Source organism: Callithrix jacchus, chromosome Y (genome assembly GCF_049354715.1).
Source record: "Callithrix jacchus isolate 240 chromosome Y, calJac240_pri, whole genome shotgun sequence".
Taxonomy (NCBI): Eukaryota; Metazoa; Chordata; class Mammalia; order Primates; family Cebidae; genus Callithrix; species Callithrix jacchus.
In genome coordinates this window covers 3,868,130-3,885,029 of record NC_133525.1, presented here as the reverse complement: position 1 = coordinate 3,885,029, position 16,900 = coordinate 3,868,130, and the positions used below count along the sequence as shown (strand labels likewise).

At 36.5% G+C, this 16,900-nt stretch overlaps 2 protein-coding genes across 8 annotated transcripts in view; one reads left to right on the top strand and one right to left on the bottom strand.

The window, feature by feature from the left end:
• Nucleotides 1-16,900, bottom strand: part of LOC118150929 (histone demethylase UTY) — a 213,369-nt gene that overhangs the window by 49,715 nt on the left and 146,754 nt on the right. For all 7 annotated transcript variants that reach the window (XM_035289914.3, XM_035289917.3, XM_035289916.3 and 4 more), the window contains 3 exons: nt 9,305-9,434; nt 7,709-7,814; nt 6,980-7,185 (listed from right to left, as the gene is read on the bottom strand). In XM_035289914.3, the coding sequence (XP_035145805.1) occupies nt 6,980-7,185; nt 7,709-7,814; nt 9,305-9,434 (442 nt within the window). The remainder of the gene's footprint in view (nt 1-6,979; nt 7,186-7,708; nt 7,815-9,304; nt 9,435-16,900) is intronic.
• Nucleotides 5,870-6,447, top strand: LOC118150936 (ubiquitin-ribosomal protein eS31 fusion protein). Its single transcript, XM_035289951.3, has one exon. It carries the CDS (start codon nt 5,915-5,917, stop codon nt 6,383-6,385), a length of 471 nt encoding a protein of 156 aa, XP_035145842.1. The 5' UTR covers nt 5,870-5,914; the 3' UTR covers nt 6,386-6,447.

Genomic DNA, 16,900 nt, shown 5'->3' with positions numbered 1-16,900 from the left:
TCTTAACAAATTATAAGAGACCTTAACCCAAAGTTCAACTTCTATTGTATGGTGCTTTTTTCTACCCTTTTAAAAGGTATGTAACAGTAACACTCCTCCCTTCAATTCATCTTCAGTTAATATCAGTTTATTTTTCTGCTGAGGGTTCTGTTTGCTGTAGTCTGAAGCTAACAATGTACTCTTAAAGGTCAAAAGAAAATGTTTTCTTCCAACAGAATCTGCAAGAAGTAGAAGGTCTTTTCTTTTGCCTTTGGTAACTAGCCTAATAGATTTTACATTTTATCAAAATAATTCCTATGTCATTCTTATTAAATTTGGTTTGCACAGGAAAAACTGAGATTAAGAACAATTTTTTTAAAGTAAGGTTACTACATCCTTAGATCTTCCTACATATACTTTAAAAACCCTTATGATACTGAGTTACAGGGCTTTGACTCCTGATCTAAAAACACTGAATTCTGCTAAATCCAAATCACAGAAGCCTCATCTTTAAGCCCCATAGAAGAAACCAACCAAAATAAACTGTATTCCTCAGGAACAGGTCCAGAAATTAAAGTCAGTCAGCTCCTCAAGAGCCAAGGACTATTGTGAAAGTGGTGGGTGTGTGAGATTGTAAGAACAAATTTTAAAACGTTAAGATAAATTCAGTTTTTGTATTAATTAACCATTAATGTCAAATACAGAAACAAGAACAGCATATGCGCCCTCTGTGTCAAATTAATGAGGATTTTTTCAAGTATTAACTAACAAAGATTATAAAGGCATATGGAAGCCATATCTTATGATAAAGATGAAGATTTTATAGATTGTTTATAAAATTATGGATAATAAATGTGATGAGTTTCATGCTAGTTTTATTAAAGACTATTGTTTGGAAAGTTAAGTATCCTCTATCAAAGAAAGGTTTTCACCTATTTCTTTTTTTCTGAATATCCCTGAGCTATCACTTTGGTTAAATAATGATTTATTTTACAATTATCTGTGATCCTGTTTTGTTTGTCAGGTGTTTTAAATGTTTAATATTTGACAAATTTTCCAAAATCAAATCATAAATGCTGTCTTTTGCTGACTTAACCCTTTAAGATATTACTAATAGGTTCCCAAAAGTCCAAAATGACATATATGGCTTATTTGGTATATAAATTATATATGAAGTTTTGTCAAATATAAAATGGTGCTTAACTTTTTTGGGGCTGCATCTGTATATGTAGGTTATGGCTGTGTGTTGCAAAACTATGGGAAATATTATAATTCTGATATGTCTTAATGTGCATTGTCAGTAATAATTATAATTTTACATTAAATTACTGTATGTTACAGTGGTAATATATTTCCTAGTCAATTACGTCTTTGACAATGACTGCTCTGAACCTTTTTGTCATCCAGAGACAATTGTCTTGATTTGGTTCTCCTTAGGCGGATTTATAATCATTTATAAACTCTAACAGGTGCTCTTAAATGCAGGTTTCTAATAACTTGGATATTGTGACATCAGAATATAGAAAAAATGTTCAGGATTCATGGAGAGCTAAAATGTTTGTGAACATCAAGCAGAACAGATATTACCGCATGGACTAAACTAATAGAATTTGAAGTAACGTTTAAAACTTTTTGCCTAAAACATTGGTGATCCTTTTTTATCAGACTCAAGAAAACGTTGAAGCTCGTTACAGTTTTGACAATTGACTAGGGTGGGCGCGGTGGCTCACGCCTGTAACTCCCAGCACTTTAGGAGGCTGAGGCGAGCAGATTATGAGGTAAAGAGATCAAGAGATCCTGGCCAACATACTGAAACCCCATCTCTACTAAAAATACAACAGTTATCTAGGCATCGTGGCATGACCCTGTGGTCCCAGCTACTCGGGAGGTTGAGGCAGAAGAATCACTTGAACCCAAGAGGCAGAGGTTGCAGTGAGCATATACTCCTACTGTCTGATTTCTCCAGAATTTGTAAACCATTTGAAAGTATTCTTAATATTTATTAATACAATTATTGTGTAAGTGAAGTAAGAATCTGTTTTCATTTGTAACAGGACAAAACTGGAAAAACTCATTATTTTACGAAGGCTTTGTATGAAATGGTGGGCTTTCCTTTAAGAAATCAAACTTGACTTATAATAGAGTCCATAAAATTCCCTTGGGAAATCTGGTCTCATAACTTAGTCTGCACTGTCCCTATCCATATAGGGTTCCTAACCTTTGGTAAGTAAAGAATATCATTTTCTAACAGGCCTGAGAACCCCAACTTTATTTTGGAACCTCAGGAGTAGAGGAATTCAACCAACTTACAGGTGTTGATGGTACAAATCCAAGGCGGGGCTCAGGTTTAAAAAAGTCTTGGCACGATAAAAAACCTAAAAGGAAATCTAGGCAAAACTATCCAGGACATAGGAGTAGGCAAGGACTTCATGACCAAAGCACCAAAAGCATTGGCAACAAAAGCCAAAATAGACAAATGGGACCTAATCAAACTCCACAGCTTCTGCCCGGCAAAAGAAACAGTCACTAGAGTGAATCGGCAACCAACAGAATGGGAAAAAATTTTTGCAGTTTACCCATCTGACAAAGGGCTGATATCCAGAATTTACAAAGAACTCAAACAGATTGACAAGAAAAAAACAAATAAGCCCATTCAAAAGTGGGCAAAGGATATGAACCGACACTTTACAAAAGAAGACATATATGAGGCGAACAGTCATATGAAAAAATGCTCATCATCACTGGTCATCAGAGAGATGCAAATCAAAACCACATTGAGATACCATCTCACGCCAGTTAGAATGGCGATCATTAAAAAATCTGGAGACAACAGATGCTGGAGAGGATGTGGAGAAAAAGGAACACTTTTACACTGTTGGTGGGAGTGTAAATTAGTCCAACCATTGTGGAAGACAGTGTGGTAATTCCTCAAGGCCTTAGAAATAGAAATTCCATTTGACCCGGCAATCCCATTACTGGATATATACCCAAAGGACTATAAATCATTCTACTATAAGGACACATGCACACGAATGTTTATTGCAGCATTGTTTACAATAGCAAAGACCTGGAATCAAATCAAATCAACCCAAATGCCCATTGATGATAGACTGGATTGGGAAAATGTGGCACATATACACCATGGAATATTATGCAGCAATCAGAAATGATGAGTTTGTGTCGTTTGTAGGGACATGGATGAATCTGGAGAACATCATTCTCAGCAAACTGACACAAGAACAGAAAATGAAACACCGCATATTCTCACTCATAGGTGGGTGATGAAAAATGAGAACACATGAACACAGAGAGGGGAGTACTAAACACTGGGGTCTATTGGGGGGAAAAGGGGAGGGCCAGTGGGAGGAGGAGGTGGGGAGGGATAGCCTGGGGAGAAACGCCAAATGTGGGTGAAGGGGTGAAAGCAAACAGAACACACTGCCATGTGTGTACCTATGCAACTGTATTGCATGCTCTGCACATGTACCCCAAAACCTAAAATGCAATAAAAAAATAAGAAAAAAAAAAAAAGTCTTGGCTGAGATTACTTCTATGAAACCAAGTTTCATCAAAGCCAATTTTAAAAAGACTATGTGAAAAATAATTATTCTTGCTGTGCTTTTACACATAATCTGGCCAAGTATAATAAACAAAATATATCCTACCATAATGTGTCTTTCATGTGAAATGGGAGAAAAGAAAAATTATGTTTGAAGAACTGTAGCACATCTGTGGCCAGAGTCTAGTATTGTGTAATGTCTTTCCTGCAGTTTGGAGCAATTCTAATTTTTCTTCGCTACAAGTCTACAAAATAATGTTTTGAATTTTTTCCCCATTTTTCCTAATTTGTAGACATAGAAAACTATCCTATGCTTTTGCATACAAGCCTGAGACCCTGAGAACTGAAGGTAGACAATTTAAATGCCAGAAAAAAAATAACAGCAAACTATTTACACACATAAGCCACTTTCATACTTGCCTACTGATGTATATGGACTTCCGAGTAATACGGTATCAATTTTTCCACGATTTTTCTTTTGTTTGTTGTTTTTTCCCTTCTTCCCCTATCTTCTCTTCATAGAACACAGCACTGCATAACCTTTTAAAAATGAACTTGCCTAATAACTCATGACCTATCTGACTAGGAATAAACCATAGTAGCCATGAAAGATCAGACAAAAGTGACCAGAGACTCATATTCTTCTACAAAAGATTAACAAAAAGAGGTGTGTGTGGTTGGGGGAATTAAAAAGAAAGTATCTTAGGTACCTGAACTCACTAAGCTAAAGGGAAAGTCAAGCTGGGAACTGTTTACAGCAACCTGCCTCCATTCTATACAAAGTCACCCCTCTATTTATGGAGTTAAATGTGTAACTGATTGCCTCCTTTGGAGAGGCTAATCAGAAACACAAAAGAATCCAACCATTTGTCTATTAGTGGCCTGTGGCCTGGAAACCACCGTCCCCCACCCACCTCAATTTTGAGTTGTCACACCTTTCTGGACTAAGCCAGTGTTCATCTTAAGTATGTTGATTGATGTCTCATATCTCCCTAAAATGTATTAAACCAAATTGTGCTCTAACCACTTTGGACACATGTCATCAGAACTTCCTGAGGATGTGGCACAAGTGCACATTTTCAAGCTTGGCAAAATAAACTTGCTAAATCATCTGAGAACTGTCTCAGATGTTCATAAACTAATGGTGAGTTATTGTTTCATGGAGTCAGAGTTTCAGTTTGGGATGATAAAAACGTGCTTAAAGATAAAAACCGTAGTTTTGGTGGCACAACAACATGAAAACATAATGCCACTGAATTTAACAAAATTTGTTAAATCATTAATTTTCTCTTTAACATATCACAAAAAAATTATAGAAATATACTATTGTCACAGCAGAATCAGATACTAGTGATATTAATGTGATTAAAATGTAAAATGAAGTGAGAATTTTAAACATGTTCTGGAGGTCAATATTAATGAATTATAAATCTGAAACTTAAAAGAATATATTATTTTTCCATTATAAAACTTTAAGTTTTAAGTAAAAGCTTTATACAAAAATAATTTTTCTACATTGTTTTAACCTGAAATAATAAACTGCAATTCAATTTTATACATTGTTTTAATCTGAAATAATAAACTGCAATTCAATTTTATAATTTATTTCTAATTTTCTTTATCTATTTTTTTGAGACAAAGTATTTGCTCTGTCACCAAGGCTGGAGTGCAGTGGCACGATCTTATTCACTGTAACCTCCACCTCGTGGTTTCAAGTAATTCTCCTGCCTCAGCCTCAACAGCTGCTGGGAATACAGGCACCCACCACTATACCAGGCTAATTTTTTTTTTTTTTTTTTCTAGAGACAGAGTTTCACCATGTTGGCCAGACTACTCTTGAACTCCTAACCCCAACTGATCTGCCTGCCTCAGCCACCCAAAGTGCTGGGATTACAGCTGGGAGCCATGGCACCTGCCCGAGGAGCCATGTTAATAAAACAATTCAAACAAATACTTGACAAATATAATTGTGTTTGCAATGCATAACTTTTATTGTTTGAAAAAATTCAAAAACCCTTATTTCTAACAATTCTATTTCTCCTCATTTACTATTATGTTTTAGTAAGCACTGTCCTGTTTAATATTTTATTAATTTTCCATGTATCTTTGAAACATTTCTGTAGATTTCTTCTTCTACAGTTTTTTTTTAAGAGACTACACAATAGAGGAAGACCACTAATGCTTCAAAGGAAAAATACTCCACATAAAGTAACATAGGAATGTCTTTTCACTGGCTCAGTGAACACCTCAGTTAATAAGATAATTTTCTTCCTATTAGGTATCATTCTGCAAACAGTAATAGGCTTAGTTTATCATTAAAATAAAAAAATCGCTTTTCGATCCGCCATCTGCGCCTCACGTGGGGCCGCCACCAAAATGCAGATTTTCGTGAAAACCCTTACGGGAAAAACCATCACCCTCGAGGTTGAACCCTCGGATACGATAGAAAATGTAAAGGCCAAGATCCAGGATAAGGAAGGAATTCCTCCTGATCAGCAAAGACTGATCTTTGCTGGCAAGCAACTGGAAGATGGACGTACTTTGTCTGACTACAACATTCAGAAGGAGTCTACTCTTCATCTTGTGTTGAGACTTCGTGGTGGTGCTAAGAAAAGGAAGAAGAAGTCTTACACCACTCCCAAGAAGAATAAGCACAAGAGAAAGAAGGTTAAACTGGCTGTCCTGAAATATTACAAGGTGGATGAGAATGGCAAAATTAGTCGCCTTCGTCGAGAATGCCCTTCTGATGAATGTGGTGCTGGAGTGTTTATGGCAAGCCACTTTGACAGACATTATTGTGGCAAATGTTGTCTGACTTACTGCTTCAACAAACCAGAAGACAAATAACCGAGTTAATAAAAGACATGAACTAAAAAAAATAAATAAATAAAATAAAATAAAATAAAAAATCCAAAAATAGGGTGGACATGAGATAGTAATTTTATTTCTCTATTAGCAATGTATGTTTTATATACTATCATTTTATTTACATTTAAAATATTTTACCAGGGGTGGTGGCTCACACCTATAATCTCACTCCTTTGAGAGGCTGAGGCGGGTGGATCCCCTTATTTCAGGAGTTCAGACCAGCTTAGCCAACATAGCGAAACCCCATCTCTACTAAATTACAAAAAATAAGCTGTGTGTCATGGTGCATGCCCGTAATTCCAGCTATTCAGGAGGCTGAGGTGGGAGAATTGCTTGAACCCAGGAGGCGGATATTGCAGTGAGCTGAGATTGCACTATTGCATTCCAGCCTGGTTAAGAGAGCAAGACTCTGTCTCAAAATAATAAAATAACATAAAATAAAAGTTTAATAATTTATGAGCTATAGCAGTTTATAAACACACTGTTAACAATATACACTAGACAGTAGTTACAAAAGTAATGTGCACTATTAAAAAATAGCAACAATTGAAAAGAAAAGAAGGAAAAACTTACTCTCAATGATTCCTGGAAGGAGGAAGCCTGGTATTGTGCATATTTAGCAATTGTAGTATGAGATCTGTTACTTTCACAACGCCAAATTTTCTTTGTTCCAGTGGGATCCCAGTTTTCGTCTGATGGTTGCAACAACTGTGTCCTCACTTCTACCATATGTTCATTGTTAGCTTCTACCAAAGTTTTGGTAGAGAAAAGCCCAAGATCTTTAAAAATAAGTAAGTTTTTTTAATCGGTAAATTTGTATTCAGTTCCATTAAAAAGCCAAAGTATTTCTAAAAAGTATTGAATAGAGTTCCATCAGTTTCACTTAAGAGGGCTCCAAGCCATTTGGTTTCAGAGTTATACAGCAGTTCCTTGAAGCTCTGGCTTTAACCATCATGTCAGGGGTATAACAGTAGAATTTCAGCATTTATAAACATAATCCAATTTTACTTATATTTGATACTCAAAACGTCTTCAGCTATGTAATCTAAATCTTTTATGTTGCATGATACTAAATTTAAATCTGAAGTAAAAACCCACTGTAACAGCAGTCAGTAACCATTATCATTCACATCAGCGCTAAAGATGCTTGCTCATGCATAAGAGACATAAAAGTCAGAAAGAAAGAGAATATACGTTAAAATAAAGACTGAGAATGCTGGGAAAAAAAATCAGTAGTAAGGTTCTGTCAATGTTATAAAGGTTTAAAGACAGTAAAAGAAATAATCTTCTTTTTAAGCTTACCTAATTTAAGAGCTCCAGCAAGGCCACGTATTACTGTAACAGGGTTTTTTGGATTTGTACAAAATTGATGTAAGGGAGGAAAGAAAGCATCACGTTTATTTTCCAACTGTAAAAGCAAAATATTTTGTTAGGTCTCAGGTAAGTGACAAAATATACCTCAAATTTGTATCTTTAATAAAAAAACTAAATATTTGTACTACAAATTTGTGGATTTTTTCCATCACTCTGGCAATTTACAATCTGTAATGTATCCTAATCTTTGATATTGTGTTGCTACATATTATATACTCTATTATCTGTCCTGTTAGCAAAGTGTGGAGGTACTAGCTAAAAAAAAAAACTCTCTTTTAAAAAGATACATTTTAAATTTGATTCATTTTAAAACTGTTACCTATATCTATATCGAAACAATTCATAAAAATCTTTTAATTTATTTGAGTTGTTCAAAAGTATTTCCCAAGCATATTTTTCAAGTACCTTCTATTACTTCTTAAACGAGACAAAAGGTAGAAGTGACATATAAAATTTATACTTTAAAAAATTTTTAAATCAAAAATTCTAAAGAATAAGATCCACAACAGCAAATCTTAAATTTGTTTTTATTGCCTCAAAGCTTCACCTGATAGATTTAGTTTATTTTCCTTTCTGACTCTTCCAATACCGTTTTCAATAAATTTCAACTAGGTAAAAGACTTAATATTGACCACCTGGCCAAAAAAAAGGCCAAAATCTCCAAAATCCTCTCTTACAGATACAAGATCATTCTAATTACTGCATCTTCATTTTTTAGCATAAGATTCTTTAATTTGTGATGGAGAATGAAACAGCTGAGTGAGAAATTCTTCAGGAAGAAAAATAGTTATATTGAGGTAAGCCACATCAACTTTCTAGATCAAATGCTTACATTGCTAAATAGTAAAAAAGCTGCTTCAATTCCAATGGAAATTTTATATCTACCTGTATTTATGTAAAACTTTTAAATACATGTACTCATAATCATTTTTAAATTCTCAACCCATTTTTATTATGAAGCTAGAAAAGAAAATCTCTTCATTATCGAAAGGTAACACTAATCAGGTGTACATAACTAGCAGCGTCACAATTCAGATTTTTTAGAACAATGTTTACTAAAAGCTGACCTTGGAACAATTATGTTTTGCTACTTTCATACAATCCCAGGCAGTAATTGAGAAGATCTCAATTTTTCTTGACAAAAATCTGTTTCCATACTTGTTTCAACTTTTCTGTCAAAGACCAGACAGTAAGTATTTTTGGCTTTATGAGTAATCCAGTCCCTTTTGCAAACTGTCAATGTATTGCAAATGCAATCATAAGGACAGTGAATAAATAAGGATGGCTGTGTTCCACTAGAATTTTATTTTCAAAAACAGGTTGATAGGCAGCATTTAAACTAAGAGCACTTATTTGTTATAAGCCTTGAAATACGAACATGTTTTTCTGAAATATTCAGCCTGTGAAAGTAAAGTCTATGCTCTCTAAGGGAATCTGCCTTGATTTAAAAAATACATCAATTTTCTAAAAGACACATTAGGTAGGACGCTTGATTTACTTGTAAGATACTCAGTGGAGACTCACATAAATACTAGGTGTAGGTGGGTTCAATTTGTCCTTTGGCAAGGGTGGGTATGGTGAAGTTGGTGGTCTTGGAGGTGGACATTTATCCAATGAAATGCAGCTATTAAACAAGCCATTTTTACCTAGATTCCTAAAGAAAAAAAAAGTGGGGCAGAAGAAATATATCAGTTATGTATTTATTTTAACAATAGAAAAAAAAAAGGAAAATCTCAATTAAAAGACAAGCATAAGGCATTCAACAAACACAAATAGTGTAGGATATTCAGATCCATTAAATAAAATATTAAGAACTATTAAATTTCAGCCAATGTGATTTCTTATAAATGCTAAACAAAATATATTATGCACAGAGTACATAAAGTATTGACAAAATTCCTCTTATTGTTCATTTCCAATTTGGTTTCTCATATCAAACATTAATACAAACTCAAATGTTCTCTTCAACATGTACTACCCTTAAATATTCTCCATAAAATAAAATAGTTGATCTGGATGTGGTTTATATATCCTTATTATCAATTTATATATCCTTTCTGATATGGTATCTTAGTAATTATTTCTAGAATACCACTGTGATGACTGTCAAATCCAAAAAGCTCATTAGTTTCATCCTCAAGACTTATTTTCTGTGGAATTAAGTAATACTCAACAAGACTCCATTTACCAAAGTTCCACATCTTATAATTTTAAGTGATGCAACTAGTTGTTCTGTGTTGTCATATTATGCATAATTTCTACTTAACAATATTCAAATTTTTCCTTTAATGAAAGATTCGGTATTTGTTAAATTATTGATAATTTATTCAAATGTGGTAAAATTACTTCCATATTCCAATTCTTCTTTTCGTATACAAATATAAGAATATTCCTAAACCCTTAACTTTTTAACAATTTCAAAAAAAACTGGTAAGCCCTTCAAATTATTCAAGCTGTCTCACCTAATTATTAAAATTCGGAAATAATGTATTAAAATATCAAACAAAGGACCTCTTAAAAATGTTAATATTTCAGACAAAATCCTAAAAACTCCATTTTGGAAAGTAAAAAAAAAGAACTTTTTTTGGAAAGTAAAAAAAAAAAAAAAAAACCACACATTTATTTCAGAAGAAATTCTGTTTAAATCTAAATATATAGAATAATAAAACAGAACTAAAAACTTGTTTGGCTTTATTTTCCTATATAAAAAAAAACTTTCAAGTCAAGCCTCTGTGATTGCTCTAATAAAAATGAAGCTTTGAAATGCAACATAAACACATTTAAGATGTCAAAGAATCAGTCCCTAGGGTATATACTCTTTGTAAACAACTAAAATGCTGTTAAGCATTTTTAAGTTAAGAATTGGCTTAGAAATTTGACTTCTCTAATTTTTAAATTAAAAATATGCAAATATCTATTAAATATTTACATTTATCTATTAAGTTCTAAAGTAGTATCTAGATTTTAGTCTCTCTCCATAGAGCATAATGACCTATATATATAATTATAGCTGATATATGTTAAGCTTTTAAACTTAAATTTAGAATTGAACCAAATATATAAAATCCTTAGAACTCTTATTTTTAATAAATAGAACATACTCGGTGAAGAACCAATTCAAGTATTCTCACCATACCAGAATTTATTTGTACTAAATATGGTCAAATGCTTAAATGTATTATAAATTTCTTTATGCTAATTTATTGTGGTATCAAAAATTTAAACAACATCCTCTATAAAAAATAAGAATAGGGATTTTAAAGAGTCACTTCGCTAGAGAATATCCAAGATGGCCCCTTAGGAGCAGCTCAGGATTGCAGCTCCCAGTGAAAGCGCAGAGGGTGAGTGGACACCACATTTCCAGACAGATCTTTATTGCCCACAGACCTGGAGAATCCCGGGCAGAGGCGCCCCACGGGTCGCCAGTGTGGCTGTTTTGGCCAGCACAGCTGTTTCAGCCAGCGCTGCTGTTTTGCCGGCACCCCAGCATGGCAGCCCTCCATACAAAGTGCACTGGTCAGGTTGCCCTTTTAAGCTGGCAATTGGAGCTCCAAGAAGGCAGATTAGCACATATCTCATTAAAGTGGATTGAAACAGAGAGCCAGGCCAGGAGATTCCAGCGAAGCACTGTTATTTCAGCTGGCACAGTGGGTCGCCGAATGGGAAATCACACATATCCCAGCACCCTTTCAGCAGGTGACTGGAACACCTGGGAACAGTTAAGTCAACCATGCAACTTAAAAAAAAAAGGCTCTGAGGCACGGAGCCAGGTGATCAGGCTCAGTGAGTCTCACCCCCAAAAAACAAAACAAAACAAACAGCAACTGGAAACGCTCAGGGTTGAGAGTTTTACGGCAGGCATAGCTGAACCAGGATGGGCCAGCTCTGTGGGGGAGGGACATCCACCATTACCAAGGCACTCCACCCCTACGGAGGTAGTCCCCCATTGCCGAGGCAGCCTGCAATTGCCAAGGCAACCCGCTGTTGCTGAGGCAACCTGCCATAACACAGAGAGTTTGCCATTACAGAGGCGGGCCACCATTGCCCAGGCAGTTCTAACCACATCCATGTAAACAGGACTGCAGGGAAGTTCACACCATAGCAGGGCAGAGCCCAGAGCAGCTCAGCAAAGCCTCTGCAGGCAGACAGTGACTAGGCTGCCTCCTTGCTGGGCAGGGCAGCCCTGAAAAAAAAAAAAGGCAGCAGCCTTTTTTAAATTTATGAGCCTTTATTTATACTCATAAATAAAGCCCTAACTCCCTGAGACAGAGCACCTGGGAACAAAAAGTGGTTTAAATGTACCGCCTAGCAGCTCTGAATGAACAACAGAGCTCACAGCTCAGCACCTGAGCTCCTATAAAGGACAGACTGTCTCCTCAAGCAGCCCCCTGACCCCAGTGTATCCAAAGAGTCACCTCACGAAGAACTGATCAGACTGACATTTGGCGGGCATCATTCTGGGACAAAGATAGCAGAAGAAGAAACTGGTAGCAACCCTTATTGTTCTGCAGCTGCTGCAGGTGATCCCCAGGCAAGCAGGGCCTGGAGTGGACCTCAGCAGTCCTGCAGCAGAGGGGCCAGACTGTTAGAAGGAAAACTAAGAAACAGAAATAACTTCATCATCAACACTCTGGATGTCCACTCAGAGACCCAATATGAAACTCAGCAACTACAGACGACAGGTGGGTAAATCAACAAAGATGGGAAGAAACCATCACGAAAAGGAGGAAAACACCCGAAACTGAAACATCTCACCTCCCACAAGGGACCATAAACCCCTCACCAGCAAGGGAACAAAGTTGGACAGAGAATGAGTGTGATGAAATGACAGAACCAGACTTCAGAAGGTGGGTAATGAGAAACTTCTGTGAGCTAAAATAACATGTTCTAACTCAATGCAAAGAAACTAAGAACCTTAAAAAAAATTTAAGGAAATGATAAAAAGAATGGACAACTTAGAGAGGAATATGAGTGAATTGATGGAGCTGAAAAACACAACACGAGAACTTCACGAAGCATACACAAGTTTCAATAGCCGAATTGACCAGGCAGAAGAAAGGATATCAGAGGTCAAAGATAAACTCAATGAAATAAAATGAGAATGCAAGATTAGAGAAAAAAGCACAATAAGGAATGAACAAAGTCTCCAAGAAATGTGGGACTATGTGAAGAGACGTAACCTACATTTGATAGGTGTACCTGAATGTGACGAAGTGAATGAATCCAAGCTGGAAAATACTCTTCAGGATATTATCTGGGGAAACTTCCCCCACCTAGCAAAGCAGGCCAATATTCAAGTCCAGGAAATACAGGGAATACCACAAAGATATTCCTCAAAAAGACCAACCCCAAGGCACATAATCATCAGATTCACGAGGGTTGAAATGGAGGAAAAAATGCTAAGGGCAGCCAGAGAAAGGTCGGGTCACCCAGAAAGGGAAGCCCATCAGACTCACAGCAGACCTCTCAGCATAAAGCCGACAAGCCGGAAGGGAGTGGGGGCCAATATTCAACATCCTTAAAGAAAAAAACTTTCAACCCAGAATTTCATATCCAGCCAAATTAAGCTTCAAAAGTGAAGCAAAAATAAAATCCTTTACAAACAAGCAAGTACTCAGAGATTTTGTCACCACCAGGCCTGCTTTATAAGAGCTCCTGAAAGAGGCACTACACATAGAAAGGAACAACCAGTACCAGCCACTCCAAAAACATACCAAGTGCTAAAGAGCATCAGCACAATGAAGACTCTTCAACCACTAACGGGCAGCTAGCACCAAAATGGCAGTATAAATTCACACATAACAATATTAACCCTAAATGTAAATGGGCTAAATGCACCAATCAAAAGATACAGACTGGCAAACTAGATAAAAAGCCAAAATCCATCAGTGTGCTGTATCCACAAAACCCATCTCACAGGCAAGGATACACAAAGGCTCAAAATAAAGGGATGGAGGAAGATTTACCAAGCCAATGGAGAGCAAAAAAAAAGTAGGAGTTGAAATTCTCATCTCCGATCAAATTGACTTTAAAGCAACAAAGATCAAAAGAGACAAAGAAGGTCATTATAAAATGGTAAAAGGATCGATACAACAAGAAGAGTTAACAATTCTAAATATATATGGACCCAGTACAGGAGCACCCAAATACATAAGGCAAGTTCTTAATGACTTACAAAGAGACTTAAGACTCCCACACAATAACAGTGGGAGACTTTAAAACTTCACTGTTGAATATTAGACAGATCAACCACACAGAAAATTAACAAGGATATCCAGGACTTGAACTGACACCAGGAACAAGCAAACCTGATAGACATTGACAGAACTCTTCAACCCAAATCCACAGAATATACATTCTTCTCAGCACCACATCACACCTACTCTAAAATTGAGCAAGACCATCCTGGTCAACATGGTGAAACCCCATCTGTATTAAATATACAAAAAATTAGCTGGGCATGGTGGCACATGCCTGTAATCCCAGCTACTCAGGAGGCTAAGGCAGGAGAATTGCTTGAACCCAGGAGGCGGAGGTTGCGGTGAGCTGAGACTGCACCATTGGACTCCAGCCTGGGTAACAAGAGTGAAACTCCGCCTCAAAGAAGAAAAAAATTGACCACATAATTGGAAGTAAATCGCTCCTCCGCAAATGCAAAAGAATGAAAATCACAACAAACAGTCTCTCAAAACACAGTGCAATCAACTTAGAACTCATAATTCAGAAACTAACTCGGAACCGCACAGCTTCATGGAAACTGAACAACTGGCTCTTGAATGTTGACTGGATAAACAATGAAATGAAGGCAGAAATAAAGAAGTTCTTTGAAACCAACAAGAATGGACATAACGTACCAGAATATCTGGGACACATTTAAAGCAGTCTCTAGAGAAAAATATATAGAAATAAGTGCCCACATGAGAAGAAAGGGATCCAAAATTGACACCCTATTGTCAAAATTAAAAGAGCTAGAGGAGCAAGATCAAAAAAACTCAAAACCTAACACAAGACAAGAAATAACTAAGTAACTAAGATCAAACCAGAAGTGAAGGAGATAGAGACATGGAAAACCCTTCAAAAAAATCAATAAATCCAGGAGCTGGTTTTTTGAAAAGATCAACACAATAGACCACTAACCAGATTAATAAAAAACAAAAGAGAGAATAACCAAATAGATGCAATAAAAAACGATAAAATGGCAATCACCACAGATACCACAGAAATTCAAACCAGCATCAGAGAATATTACAAACAACTCTATACACATAAACTAGGAAACCTGGAAGAAATGGATGAATTCCTGGACACTTGCATCCTCCCAAGACTAAACCAGGAAGAAGTCAAAACCATGAATAGACCAATAACAAGATCTAAAGTTGAGGCAGCAATTAAGAGCCCACCACACAAAAAAAGGCCAGGTCCAGATGGGTTCACAGCTGAATTCTACCAGACACACAAAGAGGAACTGTTACCATTCTTTCTGAACTATTCCAAATAATCCAAAAAAAGGAGAATCCTTCCCAAGTCATTTTATGAGACCAACATCACCCTGATACCAAAACCCGGCAGAGACTCAATAAGAAAAAAAAAACCATACAATGTTTGATAAACCTGACGAAAAACAAGCAATGGAAAAAGGATTCCCTGTTTAATAAATGGTGTTGCGAAAACTGGCTAGCTATGTGCAGAAAGCAGAAACTGGACCCCTTCCTGACCCCTTACTCTAAAATTAACTCCAGATGGATTAAAGACTTAAACATAACACCTAACACCATAAAAACCCTAGAAGAAAATCCAAGCAAAAACCACTCAGGACATAGGAGTAGGCAAGGACTTCATGACCAAATCACCAAAAGAAGACTTACATGAGGCCAACAAACATATGAAAAAATGCTCATCATCACCGGTCATTAGAGAGATGCAAATCAAAACCACATTGAGATACCATCTCACGCCAGTTAGAATGGCGATCATTAAAAAATCTGGAGACAACAGATGCTGCAGAGGATGTGGAGAAATAGGAACACTTGTACACTGCTGGTGGGAGTGTAAATTAGTCCAACCATTGTGGAAGACAGTGTGGCGATTCCTCAAGGACCTAGAAATAGGAATTCCATTTGACCCAGCAATCCCATTACTGGGTATATATCCAGAGGATGATAAATCGTTCTACTATAAGGACACATGCACACGAATGTTCACGGCAGCACTGTTTACAATAGAAAAGACCTGGAAACAACCGAATTGCCCCTCAATGATAGACTGAACAGGGAAAATGTGGCACATATACACCATCGAATATTATGTAGCCATCAAAAACGATGAGTTCCTGTCCTTTGTAGGGACGTGGATGAACCTGGAGAACATCATTCTCGGCAAACTGACACAAGAACAGAAGAAAATGAAATACCGCACGTTCTCACTTATAGGTGGGTGTTGAACAATGAGAACACATGGACACAGGGAGGGGAGCACTACACACTGGGGTCTGTTGGGGGGAATAGGGTAGGGAAAGCAGTGGGCGGGCAGCTGGGGAGAGATAGCATGGGGAGAAATGCCAGATATAGGTGAAGGGGAGGAAGGCAGCAAATCACTCTGCAACGTGTATACCTATGCAACAATCTTGCATGTTCTTCACATGTACCCCAAAACCTAAAATGCAATAAAAAAAGAAGTAATGAAACTTTATTGATAAAGTCCGTAATGAGAATGAAACAAAACTGAAGAAAAATAAAATGTTGGAACGGCTAAAGAATGTCTCTTATCTGAAAGCTTATTCTTAATCTTTACTTATTGAAGACATTCATCACACAAGATCAGGTGAGAAACCCGATGTCTACTAAAAATGCAAAAAATTAGCTAGGCCTGGTGGCACATTTCTATAATCCCAGCTACTCGGGAGGTGGTGCCACGAAAATCACTTGAACCTGAGAGGTGGAAGTTGCAGTGAGCTGAGATCGCTCTACTGCACTCTAGCCTGGGCAACAAGAGCGAAACTCTGCCCCCAAAACAACATAAAAAAGACATTCATTATTGTATAATATTAAAGATGGCTTTTTTGAAAATAATTTACCTAGGTTTACTTTGAAGTTCATCTATATAATTAGTATAAAATGATTC

Excerpts from the sequence above, each read along its gene's own strand:
- LOC118150936 (XM_035289951.3), top strand. The coding sequence starts at position 5,915 with ATGCAGATTTTCGTGAAAACCCTTACGGGAAAAACCATCACCCTCGAG.